General features: G+C 41.5%; 1 protein-coding gene across 5 annotated transcripts in view; it reads right to left on the minus strand.

Moving 5' to 3' along the window:
• FRMPD4 (FERM and PDZ domain containing 4) overlaps positions 1–27,451 on the minus strand; it is a 797,331-nt gene that overhangs the window by 729,398 nt on the left and 40,482 nt on the right. For 4 of the 5 annotated variants that reach the window (XM_060292295.1, XM_060292298.1, XM_060292294.1 and 1 more), the window contains one exon: positions 8,981–9,104. In XM_060292295.1, the coding sequence (XP_060148278.1) occupies positions 8,981–9,075 (95 nt within the window). In that variant the 5' untranslated portion in view covers positions 9,076–9,104. Of the gene's footprint in view, positions 1–8,980; positions 9,105–16,239; positions 16,319–27,451 lie in introns of those variants that run through there. The other variant, XM_060292296.1, reaches the window with a different exon arrangement.

The following is a 27,451-nucleotide window of genomic DNA, read 5'->3' on the forward strand; positions in this document are numbered from 1 at the left end:
GAACACACGTCAATGCATGCAAGCTTTCTCAAGGACAGCCTTGGAGAGAGGAAGTAAGAAAATATAGGACTTCTTTTTTTTTTCAATCTCATAGTTAAATCCTTTGAACATTCCTTCACTTATCCATTTAACAATGAAGTTAAAAGGCCAATATTGAAAAAGCTACAGTAATTTAAAACCTAAGTAAAGGGGCTTCCCTGGTGGCACAGTGGTTAAGAATCTGCCTGCCAATGCAGGGGACACGGGTTCGAGCCCTGGTCCGGGAAGATCCACATGTCACGGAGCAACTAAGTCCGTGTGCCAGAACTACTGAGCCTGCGCTCTAGAGCCCGCACACCTAGAGCCCGTGCTCTGCAACAAGAGAAGCCACCACAATGAGAAGCCAGTGCACCGCAGCAAAGGGTAGCCCCCGCTGGCCTCAACTAGAGAAAAGCCCGGGTGCAGCAACAAAGACCCAGTGCAGCCAAAAAAAACCTAAGTAAAGGGATATTTATTTGTTGAGTACCTAAACCAGGGTGGGGAAAAACAGACAATAAGCAAACTGATAAATTTATAGAATGCTGGATGATTGCAAGTACTCTGAAGAAAATTCAAGCTGCATCTAGAGGAGGCGAGCACTGAGCATGAACAAGTTTTAGGTAAGGTGTTCAGGAAAATTTTGTGTCTGAGAAGGAGACATGTGAGCAGAGATGTGAGTGGTAAAATATTCCAGAAAAAGGGAGCCATTAGTACAAAAATCCTGAGTCAGAAAGCAGAGTTGCTATTAAGATATGACTAACAGGTTACAAAATTAATACTAAAAAACAGAGAAACAGAATAAGCCAAAAAAATTCAATAACAAAAAATCAAAAATGGCTTTGTGTGTGAGTGTGTATATTCTCTGCTTTGGGGTTTTGAGTTCTGTATTGGGGAGGAGAGATGGCATTCCTCCGGCAAATAAATTAAAGACACAGAACTTCCAACCCATTAGTTTCAGTCCCCTGGGAGGATTCTGTTCAATCCTGTCAGCCATTATCTATAATACAGGATAACCATCTTTACCTGAGAGTGGGCTTTGAAAGGGCAAAGCATAGTCCTTGTCACAGAAGGGTCCTTCAAGTGCATGTTGAATTGCCTGGGGAAGGACCTTGTGACATCTCTGTTTGCTTTTCAAAACACTGAGTTTGTCTGTGCTTTGTAACTGAGGAAAAAAACCAACAACAAACGGTTTGTCTAAATCGATCTCCTCTCTGTAATTCCAACATCTTTCCTAACTGTTTCCTTCTAGAAATCCACTTTATTGAGACAGTAGGAGACTCCCTAATTGTCATCTTAAAAATCTTCAGAAAACAGGAGTGCATTTTGGAGAAAATTATGAACAGGGAGTACACATTGGCGAGGTCTGAATTACTGATTACTATCAGATACACATTCTTTTTTTTTTTTTTTTTCACATTCTTGATTTGTGTCAGAAGAGCTAAGAAACTAACAAATATGACTCCTCAGGGCAGGTATCTCTTCGCGGAATAAAGCACTCTCTAAGCTGGGCATCTCACAGGGGGACCTTGGTTTCATAAGTATTTAGCCATAAATTCATCCCAGCTACTGAAAGCGTAGATGGAATAATCAATCACACAAATGAGCCTTAATAAGATTTTGCTTTATTTGAGTATATATTAAACTCAAAGCTTTCACATAATAGCTTTTGTGCACAGTTAATTTAATAAAGTCTATTGAATAGAGACAATCTGTTGGGCAGCACTTCTAAGCCTTTACTGGCAGGGAGGGAGCCATACGCCTCTCTGAGAAACTGAAGAAAGTGATAGGCCCTTTTCCCCAGAAAAAAATGCTTAAACAAATAAGAATCTGCATTAAGTATGGAGGAGTTCATGCACCCCCTGGGTCTGTTGTTGAAGCCCTCTAACTCGAAGACACCGGAGGACAAAGAACGTGACAACAGTAACACCTCATGGCTGCGTGGCACTAGAGGAGTTTTAATTTTATAGGTGATGTGTATACTCAAGCAGGCCGTGTTGACATACAGTTTTAACATTAAAAAATTTTTCTAATTGTGGTAAAATATACATAACATAAAATTTACTGTCGTAACCATTTTTTACTGTACAGTTCACTAGTGTTAAGTATATTTACATTGTTGTACAACAGATCTCCAGAAGTTTTTCATCTTGCAAAACTGAAACTCCAACAACCCGCCATCCCCCCGCTCCCCCCCGCAACTACCATTCTACTTTCTATGAATTTGACTACTCTAGGGACCTCATACAAGAGTATCTGTCTTTTTGTGTCTGTCATTTCACTTGGCATAATGTCCTAAAGGTTCACCCTTGCTGTAGCATGTGTCAGAATTTCCTTCCTTTTAAAGGCTGAATAACATTCCATTGCATGCATAGACCACATTTTGCTTATTCATTCATCTGTGATGGACACTTGGTTTGCTTCTACCTTTTGGTTGCTGTGAAAACTTTTGCCATAAACGTGAGTGTACAGATATCTCTTCGAGAACCTGCTTTCAATCCTTTTGGATGCACACCCAGAAGAAGAATAACACAATGAGTCTGATGGAGCCATTTTTATGGGCCCTCTTGATGAAAGGAACACTAGGACTCAGCAATTCTGAGTCAGGTCCCTTGCCAAAAGGGACCCTCCAAAATGTGAGACTGGCATGTCGTTACCAAGTCATGCATAGGACAGACTTCTGTGATCCTTATTCTATACTTAACCCCTCTTCAATTCTACGAATTTCACTTTCTACTTTATTCATTTCAGTTATTTTTCTGAATTTTTATAAGTATCCATTAACTTTATAATAAAAAGGCAATAAAGATCGTTCAAAGTCTGTTAGAACTAAGTATCTAAGGGTATCTCAACTATCTCTTAAAACCATCAATTCAAAGGAAATTTATAATATGAATATTGGTGAATGGATTCTATAGAGAGAGAATATATATTGGGTTGGCCAAAAAGTTCGTTTGGGGAAACGAACTTTATTTCAAGACTTTCTGTGCAGTATGGAGCTGAGAATAGGAACACAACTTCCTCCTCTTTCCCCCTAGTGTCCAACATAACACTGACCAATAAAATTGAGTATGCTCAAGAGGCCTTCAAATATCAGAGGTGTCTATTCTTGAGTTATCAAATGGAAAAGGAAATACGTTGAATTTTTAGTTAAGTATAATTCTCTGTTGAATGTAAACAAGTAGAGCCATTGTAATTTTATAGGTGAAATTCATTAACACGAGGTATAGACCATTCAAGATGTCTATGTTAGCTCCAAGAATGAGTGGTCACTCAGCTGAGCGTGGCCTTTATGAGCGGAGGACAATGGTTAGCATGTGACTCCTCGTTATGGGGGGTTTGCCCGCCAGAGGGTGCCTGAACCTACTCTTTACCTCCTCACTTCTAACTCCCAGCTTCTCCAAAGCCCACCACAGGGGAGATGAGGCCCTAGGATGGAGAAAGGACATCCATTGGTTTATTTCCTGGTTATCAGAGCACCTGGAATTTTAATGATTTGGTCTTGGGCCATGTCCATGCAGTGGCATCAATAACTACCTGAGTCACAAGAGCTCTAACAACACAGCTGGGTCAAAACCGTTTCATTAAAAAATCTCTTCGGACTTCCCTGGTGGCGCAAGTGGTTAAGAATCTACCTGCCAATGCAGGAGACATGGGTTCGATCCCTAGTCCGGGAAGATCCCACATGCCGCGGAGCAACTAAGCCTGCGAGCCACAACTACTGAGCCCGCACACCGCAAATACTGAAGCCCGCACACCTAGAGCCCGTGCTCCGCAACTAAGAGTAGCCCCCGCTCGCCACAACTAGAGAAAGCCCACGTGCAGCACCAAAGACCCAACGCAGCCAAAAAAAAAATCTCTTCAAAACACCGTGTGTCTATTTACATTATCTAAAATCAAACCCAAGAACTTGGCTATGGTATTCCAAGCTGTTGTGGATTCAGGTCATCAATAATTGACTTCAGAACATACTGCGTTTGGAAGTGTCCTCGATTACTTTACAATTCTTCCTGTGCATATATACTGCAAGATTCAGTCCCCTTAGCAACCGAGAATTTCTGCTTGTCTGCTTATGGCTGTTTTCAAGTACCACAAATATTTACAAAGGGTCCAGAGGCTCTCTCTCCTTGTAGACTCTGTTTTCCGAACTGATACTAGGTCTACTTTTTTTACCTCCTCTCTACCCTGCCCAGATCTTAGTATAATGCTCTGCACATCCAAGATATTTTTAAATTTTAAGACTTAATTATCTTCTAGAAAGATTAGAGAACCCTTTACCAGGATGTCATAAAAAAGGAATATGGATGGATGAGTACCTTTGGGTTATAGCATCAGCTAGATGCATCTCTCCTTTCTCTCACATAAGGACAGGTCCTGATGGCAAATCATTGAGAATTTTGGTGAAAAAATTAGATTTTTTTCCAGCTTTGTTAAGGTATAAAAATTGATTATTTAATCAATTTCTCAGGCTCTAATTTCTATCTTTGTGCCAGTGAGTCCCAATTTGTATTTTCAGCCCAGACTGCTCTTTACAGCTCCTGCCTACTAGGTATTATTACCTGAGAGGCCCTTTACACTTCAAAATTGTCCAAAGTTGAGCTCCTTTAGCCTGTAAAATATCAACTGTATAAAAGCTGGGACTTTGTTTTGTTCACTGTTGGAATCCCAGGACCTAAAATAGTGCCTAGCATGCAGGTGGGTGCTCAATAAAGATTTGTGGAATGAACTGATGATGAATGAATGCATGAAAATGAATGAATGAAAAGATCCTCCCAGAAGGCAGAGTCTTTCAGTAATGCTCCACATGTTACAAGAGGGTTCTCCAACACTTGACAATTAAGATGGAACCCTATACCTCTTCCCGTTATCTCATCCCTCCAGCCTCCTTTCTCTTTTATCAAATGGCCCTCTCTGCTGCCTCGTCCCCATCCACCTCTAAATATGCTCAAAATCTACTATCAGAAAACAAAATGTTCCTTTATTATACAAGTCTATCTATAAATCTGTTCACTCTGTATTCCTATAATTTTGAATACCCTAGAGTTCCCAACTCACACCCCAGTCTTTCTCTCCTCTGTGCCTTTTTCAGGCAAGGAATGGCTCGCTTGGAATGCCCTCCCACTCCCCTGGAGGAGCTCTCTTTTGCCTAGCTATCTCCCTCTTATCCTTCAATTCCCACTGCAGGTATTATCTCCCCTATGAAGCCTCTTCGGTACCCATCTCCTCCCAAGCAACCAGGCAAAGTGGTCTTCCCCTGTGCCCTCGTAATATCCTAAGCCAGGCCTTCCCAAACTTTTTCACATCTTGGTACACATAGAAAATGGCTGAGGGTAAATGCATAAGGCTGCGCATGGCCTGGGTCTCAGGCCACCACAGTCCTTGTGCAGCACCATCTAGGTACACTTGTGACCCAGTCATGGTATGCCAGTGCGGCACGTCAAGATTGTTGGTAACTGCTCTCAGCAGGTTACAATTACTACATTCACTCCACTGTACTGTAATTATTTGTGTTTGTGTTTGTCCCTCATTGCACCTGTGAACTCCTCAAGGACAAGAACTCTGTTTTCTCATTTTTTATGCTTTAAATTATCACATACTAAAATTGACCTTTTTTGGACATATAGTTCTATAAATGTTATCACATGTATAGATTCCTGCAACCATGACCACAATTAGGATACAGAATAGTTCTGTCACACAAGGCACTATCACACACTCCTTCCACCTCTAACCCCTGGAACCCATTGATCTGTTCTCTGTCACTGTACTTTTGTCTTTTTGAGACTGTCATACAAATAGAACCAGACAGTATGTAACCTTTTGAAACTGGCTTCTTTCACTCAGCGTAACGTGTCTGACATTCATCCAAATTGTTATGTATATCAATAGTTTGTTCCTTTTTATTGCTGAGTAGTATTTCATTGTGAGGATTTAATGCAGCTTGTTTATCCATTCATCCACTGAAGGATATATGGGGTGTTTCCAGTTTGGGGCAATTTCGAATACAGCTGCTATAAACATTTGTGAAAGGTTTTTCTGTGAACGTGAGTTTTCATTTCTCTAGGGTAAATACCCAGGAGTGGGATCATATGGGCTTACGGCAACTGTATACTTAGCTTTATGAGAAATCAACAAGTGGTCTCCAAAAGCGATACTGTTTTGCTGCTATAATGTATGAGACTTTCAGTTGTTCCACATCCTTCCTAGCACTTGGCATTGCCAGCATTTTTCATTTTTGCCATTCTGTTAGGTGTGTTGTAGCTTCTCATTACAGCCTTGACTTTTATCTTTGTACTCCAGCAATTAGTACATTGGTAGATCCTCAATAAGTATTTGTTGAACTGAAATAAACTTATCCCATTTTTTCACTCCTGTTTCAAATTCACTAATGTTTTCACTATACTTTCTACCAAGCTTTGTGCTTAAAAACCAAAGAAATTGCATAGAAGTACTAAACTCCCTCCTATCCTCCTGTACTCACTCCTTTTCCCAAGTCCTAAAAGAATCACTCTTCCTATTAAAAGATTGATATAGCAATATAATCTATACCTTTCACTCAGACTTAAAGACCTGCAAGCAAGGTTGCTTTTGAAAGGCTTCACTATCACTGCTACTAGTACTAACAATAAGAATCATCATTGGAAATTAGATAATTGGATGAGCCAGGCACTGTGCTAGGGGCTGTCCCTATAGTAACTCACTTACCCCTCCAACCACACGAGGTAGATATTATCCTCTCTTTACAGATGTGGGGACTGAGGTTTAATGAAACGGACGAACTTGCCCAAAGTCATACAGCCAATAAGAGAAGGCACCAGAGCACACACCCAGGTCAGGCTGGTTCCAGAAACCATAGTCCTAAGCATCCTCTGTGGCTGCTCTCCTGGGCAAAGGGACCAGTTGCTCTCTAATCAACAACAAAAACAATCTCAAATCACGTTAATTTTGAAGGAATATAAAACTTCAGGAAGTGAACCATTCTCCTCCTCACATCAGTCTTATGATAACTCCTTCAGATCAGCAATGAGGCACATGGATGAGGGGTGCAGGGACCACTAGTCTGCGAACACTGCACTGCTTGAATGGAGGACAGACTCAGGATTTTAGATCTTATTCCTGTGAAGCCAGCAGCAGACGTGGGACTCAACTGAGCATCACTTGTTGCTCTATGAAAATTACCCCCATTCACTGAATCTTGAACCACATTTACATACTTCTATACTTCAGAGCATCCTCCACGGGAGACATGAGCTGAAGTTATAATAATGGCTGCTTTTTACGTTGAGTCATAAAAATAAAACAGAATTATATATATATAATAAAATTAATAATGCACTAACCTGAATCATCTAATGACTGAGCACATCCAGGGATAACATAGAACTTCAGTCTTTAGAGATATACCTAGCATTAATTCTAATAAAACAAGACATACTAGACTTTTCAGTGGATGCATGGAGTTAAAACTATGGCCAACAAACCATCAAATTGGAATTCAGTAGTTTGGCTTTAGTATTTTGATTTAAAATATTTCTTCTCTCTTTTATTACCTACTTTCTCCCAAACTCATAAACAATATGCTTGGAAGCTGAATCTATTTCTTTTTATGTTATTGACCAGGCAAGAAAGAGACACAAGTCTCAGGACCCTATGTCTTAAGGAGTCCCTTTCCTTAGCCCAAATATTCAATCATTTCATCCTTCAAGTATGAAATCAGCAGGAAAATGTGTGTACTAAAAAGGAAAGTTATCCAATGAAATTATGTCACAAGCAAACAGTAGTTTTGAGGGATCATCGTTGCTAGTTCCAAAATGTCGACCGTTTTGTGTGTTTTAGTCCCACATAAGGACAACATCAATTTCTAAATTTTCCTTACAGTGAACTACATAACAGAAAGAGGTTTCACCGGCACTCATGCAAATGAGTTAAACTGTTTTAAAACAAAGAGTGCCACCAAGTGATTACTGTCGTGGAAAATTATGGCGCCTCTAAAAATTATTTGGCTCAAAGTCCCAAGTAGTAAAATTCAAGGGTAATGAATTTTATCCATTTGGAGAGCTTCTTTAACCTGTGGCAGTTCCTTTATACTTGGGCCTCCACACAATGTTCCCACTGCAATGCTTAAACACTCAATAATCATAGAGTCTACTGAAAGAATAGCATTTAAACAAATTCGTAAGTGGCTTAAAATACACAGTGCCGGTGATTAATGAGGAAGCATTAAAGAGCAGAATGACTGGAAACCTTCCAATCAGCACTCCGAAATGTACTCATCACTGACAAATTTCTCAGACTTGAAACTTTGACAACCTCGAGAAAGAATTCCATATTTATATAAACCATAAGCCACTCAGCAATGATCTGAACTTGCTGTAAAACGCTGATTTTTCTCAAAAGAGCAAAACTTCTTTATCAAGACCACTGAACACAAAGAAGCGATTAAACACACACCAATTTGCATAGGCAACATAGCATTTTCTGTTTAAAAATCAAAACTTTTCATCCAGACAGATACATTTTTCTCTGAGAAGATACCTTTTTAAAAGAAAATAAACACAGCACAATCCAATTTCCCTTGCAAAAAGTGCAATCAAAAGTTTACAGAATTATACCCTATTATAATACCATATATAAGGACGAGCAGCTGATACCAGTTTCTGTTTTCCCCAAAATGCCTCTGGACATTGAGTCTTAAGGAAATAACCAGAGTAGTGTACAGTTTTGTACTTTTCTTTTACAGGATATTCCCACCTCACCTGCAATATTCTTTTGAAATATTAGAATTACCGGGACAAAAACTCAGAAGCATCTCATCACTTTTGTATCAAAGGCATCATTCTTATATAATTCTGACACATGGCTTTCAACCCTTGTGCAAAAAAATTCACCCTACCGAAAAACATGAGCTAATCTCCAAAAGCAATGATAAGCCCCTTGATATTTGCACTTGAGGACTATTACTCACGGGCATAGGTGTGCTCCTTCATCCTCTACTGCCTTGCCGAAGCCCCAGGGAATGGAGAAGTTCAGCCAAGTTTCTCCTTCAAGATCCTCACCCATGGTAGCAAGCCAAATCAGCTCACCTCTGCCTAAAGATGGAGAGAAAGAACTCGGTTTTTGAGTCCTTTATAAGAAGAATGTTTGTATCACAACAAACAACTGCTAGACAAGAAGAGTGAGGGGGAAGGAGAGGAGGAATCGATGCTGCGAGGCCAATCGTATTTCATCACTCAGCTACTTGGAAACCAGATATGCTGAGACAATCACGTGCTTTGAGAGATTTGAGGATGCAAAAGAGGACGAGCTCTGTCTTTTGTAAATTATTAACAGGGACTTTTTTCCTGACCATGAGCAAAGATTCACAGGTTACTCGTTTCAGAAAAAAAGCAATCAGGTTTGGCACGGAGCACATAAATCGACAAGTCAAGAAACAAGATTGATGATCAGAGCTCTGCCACTGACCCCTATGAATCAGGACAACCCTGTGCAGTTAGAATCGAAGCAATGTTACACTGGGAATAAAGCGGCACCTTCTAAAGAGGCCCATAACTGCAATTTCAGCATTTGCCTCTGATGAAAATGAATATTTGCTCCACCCATCTGAGAACTCACTATGGGCTATTTGGCACTATGAGCTGGAATGAAGCCACACCTGCATGCAATTCTCACAGCTCTCCTAGGTTTCAAAGTGCTGTGAACTTCTCACATGGCTTGCTTGTGTTTCATCCAAATTTGAGATTTAACATGCCTGCCTTAAAGCCATTCGAAGTTGCCAGTGTTAATGCTAGATCCTACCGAGTAATTTAAACTCAGTGGGAAGATGCTGATTCAGAAAGCTTTCAGAAAGCACTGGCTTCCCATGACACAGACGGGGACATTTGGGGCACATTGTGTTGAGTGCTATGGAATGTCTCCTTTTCTCTAGACCAGGATTTCTCAACCTCAGCATTACTGACATTTTCGGCTGGATACTTCTTTGTTGCAGGGCTGCCCTGTACACTGGGGGATGTTTAGCAGAATTTCTGGCCTCTACCCACTAAATGCCAGTAGCACCTCCAGTTGTGACAACTAAAAATGTCTCCAGCCATTGCCAAATATCCACTGGGAGGTAGAATCACCCGGGTTGAAACCACTGCTCTAGACCCAATTCTTTCGTGAAGTTTTTCAAAACAGGAGGAATGTTATTTACATTGGAGATAGGCTCACGCCAAACACAGGTGGTAGGTAAATAGTCAAGGCTGTGGGTGAACCCTAGGACTCATATGCAGGTGGCCAATTCGATTTGCCTTAATGGAGACACATTCAAAGTGGGGAATATAGGTCCACCGGTTAGGACTCAGAGCTTTCACTGCTGGGGTCCGGGTTCAATCCCTGTTGGGGAACTAAGATCCCATAAGCCATGCATGGCCAAAATAAATAAATAAATAAAGTGGGGAATACAAACTCCACATTTACATTTGCAAACCGCTCACTATTTGTGACGGTTAATTGTATGTGTCAACTTGACTGGGCCAAGGGATGCCCAGATATCTGGTTAAACATTATTTTGGGTGTATCTGTGAGGTGCTTCTAGATGAGATGATTAACATCTCAACCCATAGACTGAATAAAGCAGATCACCTTCCCCAGTGTGGGTGGGCCTCATTCAAGGGAGAATTCACTCTCCACCTGACTGTTTCCGAACTGGGACATGGGCCTTCTCCTGACCTTGGACTGGAACTGCACCACTGGCTCTCCTGGGTCCCCAGCTTGCAGATGGCAGGTCATGGGACTTCTCAGCCTCCATAATCATGGGAGCCGACTCCTTATAATCAATCAATCTGTATGTACACACATACACACAAACACACAGACACACACAGACACACAAACACACACACAAACACACACACAGACACACAAACACACACACACAAACAAACACACACACACACAGGCAGACCTCGGAGATGTGGGTTTGGTTCCAGACCACGGAAATAAAGCAAATATCACAATAAAGCAAGTCATGAATTTTTTGGTTTCCTAGTACATATAAGAGTGATGCTTACACTATACTGTAGTCTATTAAGTGTGCAATAGCATTATGTCTAAAAAAAACCAATGTGCATGCCTTAATTAAAAACAGTTTATTGCTAAAAAAATGCTAACCATCATCTGACAACACAGGGTTGCTCTAAATCTTCAGTTTGTAAAAAATGCAATACCTGTGAAGTGCAATAAAATAAGGTATGCCTGTAAATACAATAATAGCAATCTATTTAAATTCAACACTGAGAAAATTAGGCGCATGGTTTCAAAACAAAAAATACAGATCAGTCAGTCCACAGGTGGTGGTGGACATCTTCTCATTAAGAAGACTGCCAAAAAAAATAAACAAATAAATAAAAAAGAAGACTGGCAAAGGACTTCCCTGGTGGTGCAGTGGTTAAGAATCTGCCTGCCAGTGCAGGGGACGTGGGTTCGAGCCCTGGTCTGGGAAGATCCCACATGCTGCAGAGCAACTAAGCCCATGCGCCACAACTACTGAGCCAGTGGTGTGGAGCCCGCGAGCCACAACTACTGAGCCCTCATGCCACAACTACTGAAGCCCACACGCCTAGAGCCCGTGCTCTGCAATGAGAAGTCACTGCAATGAGAAGCCTGCGCACCGCAACAAAGAGTATCCCCCACTCACCGCAACTAGAGAAAGCCTGCGCACAGCAACAAAGACCCAACGCAGCCAGAAATAAATAAATGAATAAATAAATTTATAAAGAAAAAAGAAGACTGGCATGCCTAGAAGAAACCCTGCAATGGGGAAGTTGTCTTGGGAGAAGGAACAGCCTTCAGAGCCTCAGAATTTCCTTTCTGAGTAGGAGCTGGTGTGATCAAGAGGAAAGTGAGTTCCTCACATGGTACAGTGTGTCAGTATGGCTGTCTGTCCACTCCAGGGCTTATTGTGGAAGTTACTATGGAGGGGTCAGTCTCTGAAGGGTTGAGGTTTGTGCTTTGAGGTTCCTATGGGAAAGGGTATTGAGTGGGCAGGGAAAGAAGGGTGCTGCATCCCATTTCCTTCAGGATAAGAAAAAGTTTTTAATAAAGCAGAATGGTGTTCTGAGATGTGTAAACCACGTCCCCCTCTATGTACTGGATTGTAGGAGGAGGAAGCTGTGTGCCTTGGGAACTGTCCAGGGTGCTCAACGTGGCCTGGAGAGGGGAAAGACCCTCCACTTGAGCGCTGGGTCCCAGAAGCAGGAGCTTCAGGAAATAAACTCTCTTTATGTCTAGCCTATCTCCCATATTTATTCCCTGGCTGGGTGCTGTGGATTCTTCTTTCCTTTTTTTTCAACTTGGAAACACTCACTGAATTGCTGCACTTTTACATTACAGCTGGATACCAAGGATTTATTAAACGCCTACCGAGTGGCCTGTGCAATGGCAAATATGAAAGACTTAGATCACATGTTGCTACCCTCAAAGACCTTATATTCGAGGATGAGAGAGAAAGATGATAAATACCCAAGAGCAGCGGATTTGAAAGATTACATTTCATATTTTCATTTTATGTTTTTACATAAAATTGGATTATTTTGCTTAGTTTAAAAAACTAAAGGTAGGGCTTCCCTGGTGGCGTAGTGGTTGGGAGTCTGCCTACCGATGCAGCGGACATGGGTTCGTGCCCCGGTCCGGGAGGATCCCACATGCCGCGGAGCGGCTGGGCCTGTGAGCCATGGCCGCTGAGCCTGCGCGTCCGGAGCCTGTGCTCCACAACGGGAGAGGCCACAACAGTGAAAGGCCCGCGCACTGCAAAAAAAAAAAACCTAAAGGTACACTTTGAGTGACTTTACTTATGAACATAATCACCCTTTTTGACTAGCCAATAGAAAAAGAAGACTACTATTTTTTTAAAATTAATTATTTATTTATTCAATTTATTTATTTTTGGCTGCATTGGGTCCTTGCTGCTGTGCGTGGGTTTTCTCTAGTTGCAGCAAGCGGGGGCTACTCTTCGTTGTGGTGTGTGGGCTTCTCATCGTGGTGGCTTCTCTTGTTGTGGAGCTCGGGCTCTAGGCACACGGGCTTCAGTAGTTGTGGCACGTGGGCTCTAAAGCGCAGGCTCAGTAGTTGTGGCTCATGGGCTTGGTTGCTCCGCGGCATGTGGGATCTTCCTGGACCAGGACTCAAAGCCATGTCCCCTGCATTGGCAGGTGGATTCTTAACCACTGTGCCACCAGGGAAGCCCAAGAATACTATTTTAACGCTGAGAAAATAATTTTATACTCATCTAAAGGAAGGTGTTGAGAATTATTTAGAGCTGCTCAGATAAAGTCCTTAATTCTGGGTCTGACATTCAAGGCCTCTGCCATCTCTTTCCAACCTTGCTTTCTGGCCCTTTCTCATACTTTCCATGTCAATTATATTAAAGAATGCAATGAGCTCCCTGTGATTTTCCACCTCCAGACATTTGGTTTTTTTCTGTTCCCTCCCATTAGACCACAAATTCTCTTCTTCCTGACCAAAATCAATCCTTCCCCAAACACCGGATTCATAGCCCATTTCCTATGATGTCTTCCACTTTCTCCAGGAGAATTAATCTCCCCACCTGGGTATTTCTAAAGGACATGGTACCTCTGTAAAAGCAGCTATCGCGCTCTGCCTTCCGTTGCAGGGACTTGTGTTCAACTTGCTAAACTCACTGACCATTCTAGTATGCTTTTTGTAGACACTTTAGGATTTTCTACATAGCTGATCATGTGACCTGCAAATGAAATCAGTTTTACTTCTTCCCTTTCGAATCCTTCTCCCCACACCGCCCACCCCCGCCTTGCTTTAATGTACTGGTTAGAACCTCCAGTATAATGTTGAATAGAAGTGGTGAGAGTGGAAATCCTTTCCTGTTCCTGACCTTACGGGAAAAGCATTCTTAAGTAGTATTATACAAAGAATTGATAAACCGAACTTTATCAAAATTTTTAAAATGCGTTCTTCAACAGTGTACGGTGTAGAGAAAATATTTTTGTGTTCCTGAATAAATTTTGCTGAAAACTTGCGATGCTGAGCTAAGAGCAACCCTTGGGAAGGTAATTAAGAACTAGGTACACACTGAGAGAACTCCAGACAGATGGACTTAACTTTGGGGGTATGTGTTTACATTTCAAGGGAAAATGAGGCTCAGGGCCTTGGAGAGCCAGAGACATTCAGGCTTATGCGGTCCCTGAAAAGATTTCACTACATTCCAGAAGGTTAGGGTAAGAACCTAGGATCCTTTCATGCTGTCTCCAAGGAGCCAAAGTTTTATTCCCTCTTTTTGAAAGAAGAAGGGGAGGCAGCGGCCTCTTTCTCTTGTTTACAAGCAAAGAAAACCCATTTTTCTTCATTCCTCACCTGTGGATTATCTGGTCCCTCATATAGGACTTTTCCATCTGGCTTTCATGTGATGCCCCAGGGGTAAGGTCTGGGGCAAGGGGACCAATGCAGTGATTATTAGGTAAATAACACTAATGACAGTCTGTCTCTGATTCAGAAAGCGTCATGAACACATTCAGGATAAAATGAATGAAGATGGATATTAAAAACTCAACAAAAAGACACTGGGCTTTGATTTCTGTCTCTCTTGCGGTTGGAGGCTGTAAAGAAAAGGTCCTAATTTTCTGAGAAATGGCACATGCCCTCCGGTCAAAAGCAGTTTCTGTGCTCATTTACCTGCCAGTTTTCTCATTTTTTCCTTCATTTTTTTTTCTTTTATTGTGGTAAAATATACATAACATAAAACTTACCATTTAAACCATTTTTCAGTTTACAATTCAGTGACATTAGTACATTCACAATGTGCAACAAGCACTACTATCCATTTCTAGAACTTTTTCATCATCCCCCAAAGAAATTCTGTACCCATTCAACAATAACTCTCCATCACCCCCTCCCCCAGCCCCTAGTAACCACCATTCTACTTTCTGTCTCTATGAATTTGCCTATTCTAAAGTACCTCATATAAGTGAAACCATAGAGTATTTGTTCTTTTGTCTTTGGCTTATTTCACTTAACATAATGTTTTCAAACTTCATCCATGTTGTAACATGTATGAGAATTTCATTCCTTTTTATGGATGAATATATCCCACTGTATGCACAGACCACATTTTGTTTATCATTCATCTGCTGATGGACCCCTGGGTCGTTTCCATCTTTTGGATATTGTGACTAATGCTGTTATGAACACTGGTGTGTAAGAATCTGTTTGAGTCTCTGCTTTCAATGCTTTTGAATATATACCTAGGAATAGAATTGCTGGATCACAGGGTATTTCTATGTTTAACTTTTTGAGGAACTAGCAAACTATCTCATACAGCAGCTGCACCACTTTTCTTTCCCCCCAGCAGTGCACAAGGGTTCCAATTCCGCACATCCTCACCAACACTTGTTATTTTATCTCTTCCTTCACTTTTGTACTTTTGTCAGCTCATCAGTAATTTTAAGCTTTTAAAAAAGTATTTTATCTAGAGAATTGGTCTGAACAACCCTGCTACTCTTAGAAACAGGAGACCTCCTTTTACTTTTTTTTTTAAACAAATTTTCATGACAATATCACACAGAGTTGGTACAATAAATCTCAAAGTAATATCATTGGCTCTACAGCACCTGGGGAAACTTTTATTTTTGATAGAATGCTAAGAACAAGTACATCTTTAAATTTACATTAAAATATATATTATTTTGAATTCCTAGGTTCATTTTTAGTACTCCTCTTTATACAAATTTCTACCCTTCTCATGTGGCTGACATGGTGTTAACATGAAATGAACATGTTAACACTAAAAATACATCATGGGGCTTCCCTGGTGGCACAGTGGTTAAGAATCCGCCTGCCAGTACAGGGGACACGGGTTCGAGCCCTGGTCCAGGAAGATCCCACATGTCACGGAGCAACTAAGCATGTGCGCCACAACTACTGAAGCCTGAGCCTCTAGAGCCCGTGCTCCGCAACAAGAGAAGCCACCGCAATGAGAAGCCCATGCACCGCAACGAAGAGCAGCCCCCGCTCACCACAACTAGAGAAAGCCCGTGCGCAGCAATGAAGACCCAGCGCAGAAAGAAAGAGAGAGAGAGAGAGAGAGAGAGAGAGAGAGAGAGAGAGAAAGGAAGGAAGGAAGGAAGGAAGGAAGGAGGGAGGGAAGAAAGGAAGAAAGAAAAGAAAAGGAAACAAAGGCGGATCTATTTTTAAAAAAATAAAATAAAATAAAAATACATCATCGGGCTTCCCTGGTGGCGCAGTGGTTGAGAGTCCACCTGCCGATGCAGGGGACACGGGTTCGTGCCCCGGTCCGGGAGGATCCCACGTGCCGCGGAGCGGCTGGGCCCGTGAGCCACGGCCGCTGAGCCTGCGCGTCCGGAGCCTGTGCTCCGCAACGGGAGACGCCACAACAGTGAGAGGCCCACGTACTGCAAAAAAAAAATAAAAATAATAAATAATAAAAAATAAAAATACATCATCCACAGAATAAGTTATTTTAAGTTAAAGTCACCCTTTGGAGAGCAGCCTAGTTGGTGTTTTGTAAAAATGTTTTTCTCTAGTAACAATAAAAGCTGACTTTAATGAAAATTGAGGAAATGTCGGCACTACTTTTCTGTTATCTACACACTGTCATTTATTTTTCTATTTTCCTTTGTTTTCTCTGTAAAAGAATAAGGAAAATATCACACAGCTTGCTGAGAATAAGGCCAGTCTTTTTCAACCTTGAACTTATAGTTAGAAATAACTGACACAGAATGCGATTTTACCCTTGCTGCAGAAAGTAAAGGAAATGTCATTAAAAACATAAATTGATTACAGCCTTTTGAAATTGAAGGGGAAATTTTCCTCCCAAACTCTTTCTCTCAATCTAAATGCTCCCAGTAATATTGTTCAAGGTTCAGATAAGTCGGCTATTAAGTAAATTAGCCTGGAACCTACAAGTGGCATTCAAAAACCTGTCTAGCCATGAAAGATTTAAGCTGAATTGTACCTGCAATGAAAAATGAGGAAAGGATTACAAAAGCTCATTACGTAGAATTCACATAGCAATTCATGTTTTCTATGCATCTACAATCAGATGCAAGTCATTGCTCTAAAAGGTTCTGTGCATTTTTCAGTGGGCACCGTTCTCCATAAAACTCACAATGGCAGAATTTGCTATTTCCATCCATCTTCCTTCCCTATCATTCATTCAATGTCTACTGAGTACCGAGAGTGACCCAGGCATTGTGTTAGGCAGTAGGGCTAGAGAAATGAATACTGTCTGGGCAAGTGCAGTGACTTCAGCATCCCCTCCCCGCAGTGTTTGAGACTGCAGGCTGCAGTTTTGTCTCCCTGCCTGAGCCCTTCGAATCGATAATCCCTTATCCACCGCCCCACATCCATCTGCTATTTGGTTCCTGACCTGGCTTTATCCCTGGGCACTGCTATGTAGGTCTGCCTCACTCCTTCCACATTTTGCATCTTGCAAGCCAGTCTCAGTCACCCTCCACCTTCTCCTCAGCTCTGGAATTCTGCCTAGCTGTAATGCCCAATTCTCCCAATGAAAGTTGGGATTAAGGATGACAGATAAAATAGAGGACTCCCATTATATTTGAATTTCCAATAAACAATGAATTTTTTAGTATAAATATATCCCAGGTAATATTTGGGATGGGACATACTCAGACTAAACAATTATTTGATATTATCTGAAATTCAGATGTAACTGGAGTCCTGTATTTTTATTTGCTTGATCTGGCAACCCTAGGCATGGCAAATAAAATACATTCCTCAAGAAACTGACACTGTGAATTAACATGATGAATCACAGTAGAACTTGTCTGGGACTGGTACTAGGTTGGGTTCCCCTGGAAGCATACCTTAAGATAAGAATCTGAGTGCAAGCGGTTTATTTGGGAGGTGACATAAAAGAGGGAAGGGAAGGAATCTAAAACAGTGTGCATTAACCGACAAGTTACTGCTGTGGATAACTGAGAACCCTCTTCAGAGATGTCTCCCCCAAGAGACAACAGTGCTGCAATATCTTTCCTCAGCTCACATTTGGCATTAGTCGAGGATCGCTCCTGGGGAGTTTAACTCCCCTGCATTTCCAGCCAAGTGTGTCTCGGCAGCCAGATGAAAGCCTCTGGCAGAGAGTGACAGGTGCTTGCAGCAAAGCCAGCAGAGACAGTGAGTGCCAAGGAGATAGGAATAGGCACTGCTGTGACAGCACCTGCTACAGTGATATCTCTATATTGTGAGCCCTGTATAAACTGAGTTAATTTGGGAATCAAACCTAAGTCCAAAAATTGTGGCAAGTAAGAATTGGGAAACACCTCAAAGATAATCTAGTCCAACTCCCTATTTCACAGATCAGGACGTTAGAGAGAGAATTTCTTATCCAAAGGAAAGAGTTACCTTTTGGCAGGTCCAAGATGCTATTTCTATTACTGTCAGGTCACCATCAAACAGTGAAGGATGATTTGCAAAGTACTTTCATATTTCATAGACCCCAATCCTACCACTTCACACCCAAAGGAGAAGAAGCTCTTTGAGTTTGGTCAGGAGTGGGGTGTTAGGCAAGGACCAAAGTGATCTGGGTATTATGTAGACTCAGAGGGCCCCTCTCACTGTGAGCTGAGAACCCAGCCTCCTGCTTGGATCTGGGCAACAGAGGAGGGTGTGAATTAGGAATCAGTCCTCTTTTATGCAGAGGGCACCCTGCCCCAGAGAAAGGTCGCTACCCTTTGTCTATTCCCCATCCTCAGGTCAACTAGGTGCTTGGCCTTCCTCAGATCACACTGAGATCCCATATAAAGAAAGTTGCCTGAGGGAAGATGGAACTTCTCCAGGAGTACCAGGTTAGGCTGACCTCTTTACTCCATCATTCCGGTATTCCTTCAGAGCGGTCCCACAGAAACCTTAGCAGTGGACAGAATTCTTTTTCTGATTCCCTCCCAAATTTGGGGTGAAAATCAAGTGGGATCATGGTGTGAAATCTCTGAATAGCTATAGATTTGCAATCTATGAAAGATAACATAAAATAGAGATTCCAGCTCCTGGCACAGAACTGCCACATAATAGACACTCAATAAATGTTTAATGAATGAGGGACAGAGTCCCTGAATTGCAACTTATTGCTTACCCTCACTTAAAAATCAATGTATTCTACTTTTTGCTCAGTTTGTTAGGAACCCTTGACTACATGATTTGACACCGATGTTCATACTCTGTGCCCTGGGATATAGGGTGCAGCCATTAGTATTAGGAGTAGCTAAGGAAAAGGAAGGCAAGTATGGAAAAAAAATACCCAATGCAAACTTTATGACCTGAACAAAATTTTGACAGAACTAATAGTCTTTGAAAGGTATCCATGAGGCTTTTATTTATTTAAGCATTTATAATTTAAACCAAAACAAGAAAACCAATCAAGATAATGTAACTGATTCTAACTTAGAATTTTTCTCCAGCCATATGTAGCAACTAATAATTTCCTTATCTGGCCCATAAATGACCTCACAGTAAGTCAAGGAAATTCAACTGGGATCTTAATGTCATATTTAACATTATTTTTCACCTCTTTTTTTTTTTTTGCGGTATGCGGGCCTCTCACTGCTGTGGCCTCTCCCGTTGCGGAGCACAGGCTCCGTACGCGCAGGCTCAGCGGCCATGGCTCACGGGCCCAGCTGCTCCACGGCATGTGGAATCTTCCGGGACCAGGGCACGAATCCATGTCCCCTGCATCGGCAGGTGGACTCTCAACCACTGCGCCACCAGGGAAGCCCCTATTTTTCACCTCTTAACTCAATATGCCAGACCTACACTTAGAGCATTACAGATCGTAAGCAAACCCACTTATCAGCGTCACTTTACAAAGTAAAGTGACACTTCACTTTAGTAAAGCTGTTGGGGAAAGCAGTGAGATGGTAGTAAGCAGCATAGTAAGTCTCTTCTCCAAGCACTAAACACCAAACCGTAGAAATGAACTCAACCTGCAATGCTCTGCATGTCTTCAAGATGTGTGCGGTAAAATCTTTATGTCTATTTAATGAGAACTTTACCTCTTGAAATCACATGTTTTCTAAGAAGACAATGAGTGTAACCTTAAGTCTGTATCACTCTGAGCTTTCTTTATGGACACAGTGTCTTAAATTCCAAGGAATTCAGACACGAGTTCTTAAAAGGCTCTTGGACACCACTGAGTCCATTCGACTCATTTTACAAATGACACGATCAATGCCCAGAGAAGTTAAGTGAGATTCTCTAGCCCAGGGCTCAGCAAACTTTTCCTGTAAAGGGCCAGATAGTAAATAGTTTAGGCTTTGTGGGCCCTATGGTCTCTGCCACACCTTCTCAGCTCTGTCACTGTAGTGTGAGAGGCAATACAGTTGGCCATCGATATCTGTGGTTTTTACATTCACAGATTCAACCAATCACAGATCTAAAATATCCACACACAAAAAAAATTCCAGAAAGTTCCAAAAAGCAAAACTTGAATTTGCTGCACACCGGCTACTATTTACATAGCCTTTACACTGCATTTACAACTATTTACATAGCATTTACATTGTGTCAGGTATTATATCTAGAGATGATTTAAAGTATATGGGAGGATGTGTGTATGTCATATGCAAGTACAATGCAATTTTATATAAGGGACTTGAGCATCCTCAGATCTTGGTATCCACGGGGGTCTTGGACCTAATCCCCTAAGGATACCGAGGGATGACTGTACTTTGACAAATGAGCATGGCTGTGTTCCAATAAAGCTTTATTTACAAAAACTAGTGGTGGCTTGGGCTTGGCCTCTGGGCTGTAGTTTGCCAAACCCTGATCTAGATTGCACAGCTGAATAATGTCATAGGCAGGCCAGACCCAGCTTCTATTGAGTGGCTATGTTTATTTATTCATCTAACTAATACCTACTAAGAGTATACTGAGTGCCAGACATGAGGTGGGATGGTAAGACATTCTGGTACAGTTGAATAACCCCACGTCAAGACTGTAATACTTTGTCTATAGGGATAAAATTTAGCAGTCTCTACTAATTGTGTCTCAAGAAAACATCTTCAATTGGAGATCAAATTTCTGATCATGGAAACTGTCTATGAGACACAAAAATTTGATCTTCTCTAGAACTAACAGCATAATACATCTGCAGTTGTAGGTCTCTGTTCTCAATGCATAGGTGGCCCTGATCGTTCTGTTCCCAGACATGAGCCATTAGGATTTCCAGGATCAGCACCCCTACCCAACCCCGCTGGATCATGGACATTCCTTCCAGGGAGTTCTCACAGAATTTGGCTCACCCTACAACCAACGCCTCCTTCGTAATACAGTGTCTCTGCCAAAGGGTATCATAGAGAGGACCCGTTTTCATAGACAAATGAGAAGATCCAAAGGGACTGGCTCAAGTGAAGCAGGGGGACAGGAGAAATGTTGACCCAGTTGTTGACACTCTCCACAAATATTTAAAGCCCCAGCAACATTCTGGGCAGGCTGGGCTGAACTGCAGACAAAGTCCCTTTCTAGAGGGGCTTAAAGGAGAACTGGGAGGGCATTAAACTGATAGTGATAAGTTCTGTGAAAACAAATAAAGAAATGAGAGAGTAACTGAATAAAGAGTGGATGGGGGCTGTGGAGAGAAAGAAGGGGGCTATGTAAACTACAGTGATCAGGGAAGGCCTTTTAAAGAGGGTGTAATTTGGGATAAGTCCTACATGATGACAAGGAGACAGCCTCATAAGGATCACGGTAATAAGAACCATGATTCTTAATGCCCTGAGTTCAAATGTCTTGAGGCAGAAACTTGTTTGGTGTGTTCAGTGTGGTTAGACTAGAGAAGGTAGGTAAGCACAAGAATGCTGTGAGATGAGGTCAAAACGGAAGGAAGGGGGTGCAACCCCTGACCACCATGCCTATGAGTCAGTGTCTACAAAGTAGGGGACATGCTCCACGGGGCATGACCCTAGACGATCCACTGGGGTGAGTGAGAAAAACATCAGCACTTTTATTTACGTATATTTTTGTCTAGGGACTTCCCTGGTGGTCCTGTGGCTAAGACTCCACGCTGCCAATGCAGGGGGCCCAGGTTCAATCCCTGGTCAGGGAACTAGATCCCACATGCTGCAACGAAGATCCTGCGTGCCGCAACTAAGACCCGGCCCAGCCAAATAAATAAATAGATATTTTAAATATATATATATATATATATATATATATATATATATATATATGTATTTGTCTAAAATAATAGGAAAGAAATTCAGCTTTGCTAATAGGTCATATAAAGATTGTCATTAGTGCTTTCTCTTAGGATGCCTGAAGGTCATGAACCAGGTATGCTACTGAAAACTTCCCGAGGGAAAAGAGTGTGCAAACAGTCTGTAGGGCACCTGCAATATTTTTGTTCTGTTGCAGTTGATATGTGCCTTAAGTGAATTTACAGATTATATTCTCTAGTTGTTACTAAATGAACTCTCATAGAACACACGAATGGCTTAAAAAGCTCTGTGCAGTGGAATCAAGGATTGAAAATAATGCAAAGCAATACAAGCACAAGAGAAAGGCAAGAAAATGGTAGAGTTTACGCTTCTCCTTCCCCTAGTATAACCTCTTTAATGGCGACAACTCCTGGGTAAAAACAATAATGATCTAATTCAATATTTTCAAAAGTGTTTGTATGTCACATTTTACATCATGGTTCAGTATTTAGATACGTATATAGAATCATGTAAATATACACATATATATGGATATAGGTATATAACTGAAATAATAGTTTTTCAAAACAATACTTATTAGTAATATACTCTGATATTTTCTCTTATATTTTATTTAAAATAATATTTGTTATTACTAATATTATAATCCAATAGGTTACAATATGCAGTTTGAAAAATACTGATACAATCAGACCAGAGGAGAAATCAGCCACATAAAGTCAAATTAAGACTACCTAAATATGGATTAACACCCATTACGGTTAACCATCAGTCTTACCACAAAACTATATTTTGCCCCTTAGAAGTTGGCTAATGGTAGCATGAAGCCATCAGAATTTGCAAAATATTTAAAAAACTAAATACCCAGACCACAAAAACAAACCACTACTATATTTTTCAGTAACATTAAAACCATGAGACAACACTCATCCATTACTTCACAAAATTTTACTAAATTTAAGTCTCTTTAAAGATCTCTTAGTATATGTACATCATCTGTAAACATGTATAGACATACAAAGACACAGGCATATATGGATAGTCTTACCATTTTTTTGCTGAGGTGCTATGTAAACAAATAAGTTTGGAGACCACTATTATATTATAGCTCACAGAATTTGTCTGCCCTGGACCTCCGTTATCCACCTGAGGATTTCCAGGACCCTAGAACTGAGAACCGTACTTTTTCACCTTGTTTCTCCTGTTATTGTCTAAACTCAATGTTTGCAGTCCTTTATTACCTGAACTACTAGCCTGGAAAATACACCACTTTTTGAAGTCCTTTTCCCCACAGCAAGTAATTGATGGACACAAGACATCATAAGACCAGGCCACCATAGTAGTTATTCCCATGCCAAAGCCTTGTATGACTTGGCTCATTTTGATTCAACTTACTCTACCATCTGGATATCCTTTTAGAAAAATTAAATGTGTGAAAGGATCTGGTATATCCCAATCACCACTCAGTTTATCAGTTATATAATCTGCTCTAGTTAAGAGAACTATATTTGGAGAGAGAGAAACAAACCTAGATTAGTCATATTAGATATACAAACCTCAGCCAACGTCTTAGCCTTTCTAGGCCTCAGTTTCCACATTTCCAGCATTTCCATGGTGAAAGTACGTACCTCTAATTAATCCTATTACAGGGGTCCCCTGCTTTTCGAAAGTTTGCTTTATGCCACTTTACTCTAAAAAAAAAAACCTACAATAGTACCCGTTTTCACTAACTTAAGGAAATATGAAGAGGATGTTTGCTTTTATGAAAAAAAGCGAAAATGTGAAAATAGCATTTAGCATTTGTTTTGCAGCAAGCCTTTATAGAGGGAGCATGCACCCCGAGCAATGAGATTGGTACCACCAAGCTCCTTCCTCAGGAACTACACACAGCACCTCAGCAGCAAGCCACCACAGCCCTGAACTACGTCTGTGAGCATCTGTGCTTTATCTCAATTTATTTTTGCAGGCATTAGCAAGATGTGTCCTGAGGTAACTGCTTATTCACTTTACATCATTTCAGCTTACAAAAAGTTTCATAGGAACACTTGACTTTTGGATAGCAGAGGAAACCTGTATAAGGATTAATTAGAAAATCTATAGAATGTACTTTAGCACATTGCTCAGCACAGAATGAGTACTCTGTAAACTGTGGCTATCACTTTCGTGTGGAGATTCAGTTCTGTGCAACACATCTTCATACAGTTTATACAACTCACATAGATGTGCTTTTAAAAAAATCATACTCAACAGTGAAAACCTGAAAGCTTTTCCTCTAAGATCATGAACAAAGCAAGGATGCTCACTCTTGCCACTTTTATTCAACATAGTATGGGAAGTCCTAGCCTGAGCAAATAGGCAAGAAAAAGAAATAAAGGGCACCCAAACTGGAAAGGAAGAAGTAAAATTATCACTATTTGTAGATGACATGATATTATACATAGAAAACCTAAAGACTCCATCAAAAAAACTGTTAGAACTAATAAATGAATTCAGTAAAGTTTCAGGATACAAAATCAATACACAAAAAATCTGTAGTGTTTCTATACACTAATAACAAAATATCAGAGAAATTAAGAAAACAATCCCATTTACAATTGCATCAAAAAGAATAAAATACCTTGAAATAAATTTAACCAAGGAGGTAAAAATCCTGTATATTGAAAACTATAAAACATTAATGAAAGCAATTGAGGAAGACACAAATAAATAGAAAGATATTCCGTGCTCATAGATTAGAAGAATTAATACTGTTAAAATGTCTATACTACCCAAAGCAATAGGCAGATTCAATGCAATCCCTATCAAAAGTCCAATGGCATTTTTCACAGAAATAAACAATCCTTAAATTTGTATGGAAGCACAAAAGACCCTAAATATCCAAAGCAATCCTGAGAAAGAAAAACAAAGCTGGAGGTATCATACTCTCTGATTTCAAACTATATTACAAAATTATACTAATCAAAAAAGTATGGTATTAGCATAAAAACAGACACATAGATAAATGGAACAGAATAGAGACCTCAGAAATAAATCCACACATATATGGTCAATTAATTTATGACAAAGGAGCCAAGAATATACAATGGGGAGAGGAAAGTCTCTTCAATAAATGGTATTGGGAAAACTGGACAGCCACAGGCAAAAGAATGAAACTTGACCACTATCTTACACCGTAAACAAAAATTAACTCAAAATGAATTAAGACTTGAACATAAGACTTGAAATCATAAAACTCCTAGAAGAAAACATAGGCAGTAAGCTCCCTAACAGAGGTCTTGGAGATGATTTTTTGACACAAGAAAGCAAAAGTGACAAAAGCAAAAATAAGTAATGGGACTACCTCAAACAAAAAAGCTCTGCACAGCAAAGGAAACCATCAACAAAATGAAAAGGCAACCTACCGAATGGAAAATAATATATGCAAGTCACATATCTGATAAGGGGCTAATATCCACAATACATAAAGAAGTCATACAACTCAATAGCAAAACAAAACAAAAAACAAAACAAAACAAAAAACAAGCAATCCAATTTAAAAATGGGCAGAAGATCTGAATAGACATTTTTCCAAAGAAGACATACACATGGCCAACAGCTACATGAAAAGATGCTCAGCATCATTTATCATCAGAGAAATGCAAACCTAAACCACAATGAGGTACCACCTCACAGCTGTTAGAATGGCTATTATCAAAAAGACAAGAAACAACAAGTGTTGGTGAAGATGTGGAGAAAAGGGAACCCTTGTATACTGTTGGTGGTAATGTAAACTGTTGGTGGTGCAGCCACTATGGCAAACAGTAAGAGGGTTTCCTAAAAAATTAAGAATAGAACTATCTTATGATCCAGCAATTCCATTTTTGGTATTTAACCAAAGAAAACGAAAACACTAACTCAAAAAGATATCTGCACTCCCATGTTTACTCCAGCATTATTTACAATAGCCAAGGTACGGAAACAACATAAGCGTCCATTGATGAGTGAATGGATAAAGAAGTTGGAGAGGGGCTTCCGGGAAGATGGTGGAAGAGTAAGACGTGGAGATCACCTTCCTCCCCACAGATACACCAGAAATACATCTACACGTGGAACAACTCCTACAGAACACCAACTGGCAGAAGACCTCAGACCTCCCAAAAGGCAAGAAACTCCCCACGTACCTGGGTAGGGCAAAAGAAAAAAGAATAAACAGAGACAAAAGGATAGGGACGGGACCTGCACCAGTGGGAGGGAGCTGTGAAGGAGGAAAGGTTTCCATACACTAGGAAGCCCCTTCGCGGGTGGAGATTGCGGGTGGCAGAGGAGGAAAGCTTCGGAGCCGCGGAGGAGAGCACAGCAACAGGGGTGCGGAGGGAAAAGCGGAGAGATTCCCGCACAGAGGATCAGGGCCGACCGGCACTCACCAGGTCGAGAGGCCTGTCTGCTCACCCGCCGGGGTGGGCGGGGCCTGGAGTTGAGCCTCCGGCTTCGGTCGGAGCGCAGGGAGAGGACTGGGGTTGGCGGCGTGAACACAGCCTGAAGGGGCTAGTGCACCACGGCTAGCCAGGAGGGAGTCCGGGAAAGAGTCTGGACCTGCCTAAGAGGCAAGCGACTTTTTCTTCCCTCTTTGTTTCCTGGTGCCCGAGGAGAGGGGATTAAGAGCGCTGCTTAAAGGAGCTCCAGAGACGGGCACGAGCCACGGCTAAAAGCGCGGACTCCAGAGACGGGCATGAGACGCTAAGGCCGCTGCTGCCGCCACCAAGAAGCCTGTGTGCGAGCACAGGTCACTATCCACACCCCCCTTCCGGGGAGCCTGTGCAGCCCGCCACTGCCCGGGTCCCGGGATCCAGGGACAACTCGCCCGGAAGAACGCACGGCGCGCCTCTGGCTGGTTCAACGTCACGCCGGCCTCTGCCGCTGCAGGCCCGCCCCGCACTCCGTGCCCCTCCCTCCCCCCCCCCCCCCGGCCTGAGTGAGCCAGTGCCCCCGAATCAGCGGCTCCTTTAACCCCGTCCTGTCTGAGCGAAGAACAGACGCCCTCCGGCGACCTACACGCAGAGGCAGGGCCAAATCCAAAGCTGAGCCCCTGGGAGCTGTGAGAACAAAGAAGAGAAAGGGAAATCTCTCCCAACAGCCTCAGGAGCAGGGGATTAAAGCTCCACAATCAACTTGATGCACCTGCATCTGTGGAATACATGAATAGACAACGAATCATCCCAAATTAAGGAGGTGGACTTTGAGAGGAAGATTTATAATTTTTT

Source organism: Globicephala melas, chromosome X, assembly GCF_963455315.2.
Source record: "Globicephala melas chromosome X, mGloMel1.2, whole genome shotgun sequence".
Taxonomy (NCBI): Eukaryota; Metazoa; Chordata; class Mammalia; order Artiodactyla; family Delphinidae; genus Globicephala; species Globicephala melas.